General features: G+C 31.4%; 1 protein-coding gene across 1 annotated transcript; it reads left to right on the forward strand.

Annotated features, from left to right (window-relative positions):
• On the forward strand, positions 3,047-3,620 carry LOC104747666 (protein RADIALIS-like 4). Its single transcript, XM_010469341.2, has one exon. The coding sequence runs from the start codon at positions 3,187-3,189 to the stop codon at positions 3,433-3,435; it is 249 nt and encodes an 82-aa protein (XP_010467643.1). The 5' UTR covers positions 3,047-3,186; the 3' UTR covers positions 3,436-3,620.

The raw sequence follows: 4,231 nt of genomic DNA on the forward strand, positions 1-4,231 counted from the left end.
AAAATTTAAAGAGTGAATTAGGTGGATGACAATATTTAATTGAGAAAATAATTGAGAAAATTAATCATTCATTAACAAAATAATCTTTTCATATAGTTTATTTTCTTTCAAATGCTCTGTATTACATTGTCATTTCAAAGTAATCAAAAACATGATTTTTGTTTATGTAATTGGACCGTATATATATATAAGATCTATTTTAGCTCAAAAAGAAGAATCTTTGATTTCGACTATTACGCCACTATGCACCTTATATCCGAAGTGTTAGATCCAGTGAGGTACGTACGTAACGTATACATTTGTGTTCGGGTATTCTTATATTATTTGCTATAGCCATTTTTTTTGTGGGAGTAAATGTCATTCTGAACAGAATTGTAAGAAGTTTCTCTTTGGTCCTAAAATAAGTAAATAACATTTGAATGCTAGCATCTATTTTTCTTGTCGTTTGTACCAGCTAGTTTGAACGTGATCATAAGACTGAGATTCTTGTATTTTTAGGATTTTTTGTTTTAATATAAGTTTATTCCATATGATATCGATGATTTCTCAATCCCACTTAAAATATTGGATTATAAGATGAAACATGGCTGCATTGTAGCCTTGTAGGACGTACGGTTTTAGATTATCGTCAAATAATTTGTCTGTTTATATGTTTTTATTTATTATGAATATTTTTCTTACTAATAATAACCCATTAATTTTGACCTTCTATTCGAAAAAAATTGTACACATTTTTTTTTTATATACATTTTTCATTACTTTCAGTTTTTAATCTTATGTCATATTTGAAAGTTTTAGAAACACAAATTTCAAATTATTGGCTCATTTGAGCTGATCTTGTAAGCTGTTGGCGAAAAAAAAAAAATCTCAAATTACGTATCAAAAAATATTGTTTTTAAATGAAGTTTCGTTAGATTGTATTTGGTAAGAGTGGAAAAAATCGATATTTATATATGAGAAGTGCTACATATTTCTCTTAAATATAAGAGTGAATGAGTGATGATGATGATGATGATGATGATGATGATGATCATTGAATACAGTGATTTTAGTTTTAGCAAGCCGATGACCTCAAAGGCGTCACGGAGATCAGAGTATTCGAACATTGCGAGTCTTGACTTGCAAGTCTCGACATCTTTTTTTCTTTTCTTTTTGTTGTTAAATGTTTCATCCGATTATTGGTCAAACTCATACAAAAGAGTACAAGAAAATATTTATGAAAAAATACAGTCCATGTTTGTTCTCCTAATGTAATTATTTGTACTTATTTTTTTCATAATAAGTAAATAACCAACACGATTGAAAAAATGGCTACAAATAAAACACAACATGAAAGTAGAGGAATCTACCTACCACGCAAAGTTAGAGAGGTAAACACATTTCTTATATACAAATTTTATGTACGAAGAAAGTTCCATAACTTCTCACCCTCTCGGTAGTCGAAGAATCTGAGGATCGAAAAAATGTTTTGAACAAATAAGCACAAGAAGCGTAAGAAAGGCGCAGAAGATCTCTCGAAGATAAGATCCCAAGATTTGGAGAATTAGTCCGATATATTCTCTAACCATGTTCAAAGGTGAAGATTAAAAAGAAGACAAGAACACCTGAATATTCTTTATACAAATGTGCTGCTGCTAGCTAGCTTTTCCCATCTCTAGGTCAGTAATCTCGATGCAAGAACAAAATCCCAAGAGATCAGCGAGATTTTTACACAAGCTTTAGAAGAGAAGAGGCTGGACAAAAAGAAAAAAAAAATGGTTAGGTTAGTGAGTAAATCATCTTAATTTTTTTTTAAATAATAATAATAAATGGACCTATCATTGTCAAAGAATGTTATTCCGTGGCACCCACGAATGAAAATGTTTTTGAGGGCTAAAACCTCTGATTATGCCAAAGTACATCTTCTTTAATTAGTACTGTGTGTCGTATGAGATTTTGTCTTATTGTCTAATATTTGGAATCATGTTCTGACGTACAGCTACTAGCTAAAGGCACCAGACATAAATAGCGTTTAATATTCACAAAATCATGGTCCTTTTTTTGTTTTCCTAGAGATGCTCAATATAAACCAGTAAATGTATGATTACCTGAAGTTGCTCAATGATCTCGAGACCAATATTGGCATGATTCTCTTTTTGTCACACTCCGGTGATGGAAGAGAGATGAATAAAGACTTAGAGCTGCAATCAGATCGAAAAGACATCTATCAGTGCAAATATGAACTTAGTTAATATTTTTATTTTTCATCCATCACACAAGCTTAACAATTTACCTAAACCTACTAGAGCTATATATAAACCATCATCGGAAAAATAGGACGACGTATATGTTAAACTACGTACTCACTCATATATAAACACCCATATGATCCCTTGTTTTTTCTGGTTAAGGTCTCATTTCAACATGGCTAAGCTCTTTTGTAAAACCATTTTATGTTCTAGCTCACATTTTTGCTGATATTTACAGTTCATAAAAAGAAAGAAAAAAGAATATTACCTGAAGTGGCTCAAAGATCTTGGGACCAAGAATGGCAAGATTCGCTTCTTGTGTCACAGTCCATCGTAGAAAAGACATAAAATTAAACTGCTAATCAAACAATGCAAATAGGAATCCTATAGATATTAAATCAAAATCACACAAGAGAAAATGTTAAAAAAAATATTATTAAACAAAATGCTTATAACAAGCACATGCTTTATGAATAGTATCGGATACGATAGGGGATTAAGTCGCGACACTAATGATGATAAGATCCAAAAATGCTGAAAGGGGTAAGGGAGGGTCCAATAGTTATTGGTAAACTTTTAGGACACTAGCAAGAAAAAGGAAGCCTCCTAATTTCCTTATAGCAATAGTCAAGAGAATCTCATTCCACTTAACTACAAAACCTTTATTATGTCCTTTTAAAGGACTAGACTCTAATGATCATGATCATCATATCAAAGCTTTTGTCCGTTCACTAAAATTTTATGTGGTTGCTAAAAGAATGGTCATTCTAAAAATCTCTCATTTCGAAGTATATATTCTTCCAACTGGCTTATAACCCCACACATTGCTTTTCCCCTCCTACATATAAGGAGCTCCACACTCTCTCAAAACTTAACCAATTCAAATCATCTCTACTCATCATCAATACAACAACCAACCTTATTCTCAATTCCTCATTTTTGATCCACATTTTTACTAATGGCTTCCAATTCAGTCAGCACTTCCCGAAGCTCTAACTCTTCATGGACACCTAAACAGGACAAGAAATTCGAAATGGCGTTGGCTACATATGACCAAGACACTCCTGACCGCTGGCAAAACGTGGCAAAAGCTGTTGGTGGAAAATCAGCTGAGGAGGTAAAGCGACATTACGAATTGCTAATCAGGGATGTGAATGACATTGAGTCTGGACGCTATCCACAACCTAGGTACCGTAACACAAATTGAAGCCATTAATAACATGACTTAAATCAAGAAGAGGACATTTGAGAGAATCTATGAAGAACTAATTAAGAATTCGATGTATTGCTTTTATTGGCTTTGTTTAATTTCAGTTTGGTTTTCGATACTATGTAATAATCTCTCTCAGTTCCATCCTCATTTATATATTTTAGTCAATTTGAGTTCATATAGTAACAGTCTCGGATCATACTCTCAGTTTAATGTATTAAGCATACTAACCAGCCAACACGCCATATTATATTTGGCACCTCAGCTTTCAGCTTAATTCCGAAATCTCTTGGGCATTATCTGATCGAACAATTATAAAAAATGACTGATGGTAAATGGAAGAGGAGAAAGAAGATCATGGATTGTTTCAAAATATAAAAACGAACCAATTGTATTTCGTTAACAATTAATCTTTCGGATTTACACAAACTACATGCACCGAGTAAAGAAGATTTTGAGCGGGAACTTTTTTACATTGAACATTTCAAAATTTCGATTTTCACAAGCAAATAAATTGTAAGACTACAAAATTTGTTTCATTTTCAGTGTATATATTATTCACATGTCTTTTTCATTTAAAAGTTATATATATATATATATATATATATATATATATATATATTTTTTTTTTTTAAAAACAATAGAATTCCTTATAATAACTCAAATATTTGTAGTCTATGTTTTGTAATAGAAAAATTATGGACAAAAACTCGAAATGATCAAATGAAAAATAGTACTAACGATGCTTTCGAAATTCGTAATTAAGTCTGTATCTATATATATAAAGTTCACT

Source organism: Camelina sativa, chromosome 15 (genome assembly GCF_000633955.1).
Source record: "Camelina sativa cultivar DH55 chromosome 15, Cs, whole genome shotgun sequence".
Taxonomy (NCBI): Eukaryota; Viridiplantae; Streptophyta; class Magnoliopsida; order Brassicales; family Brassicaceae; genus Camelina; species Camelina sativa.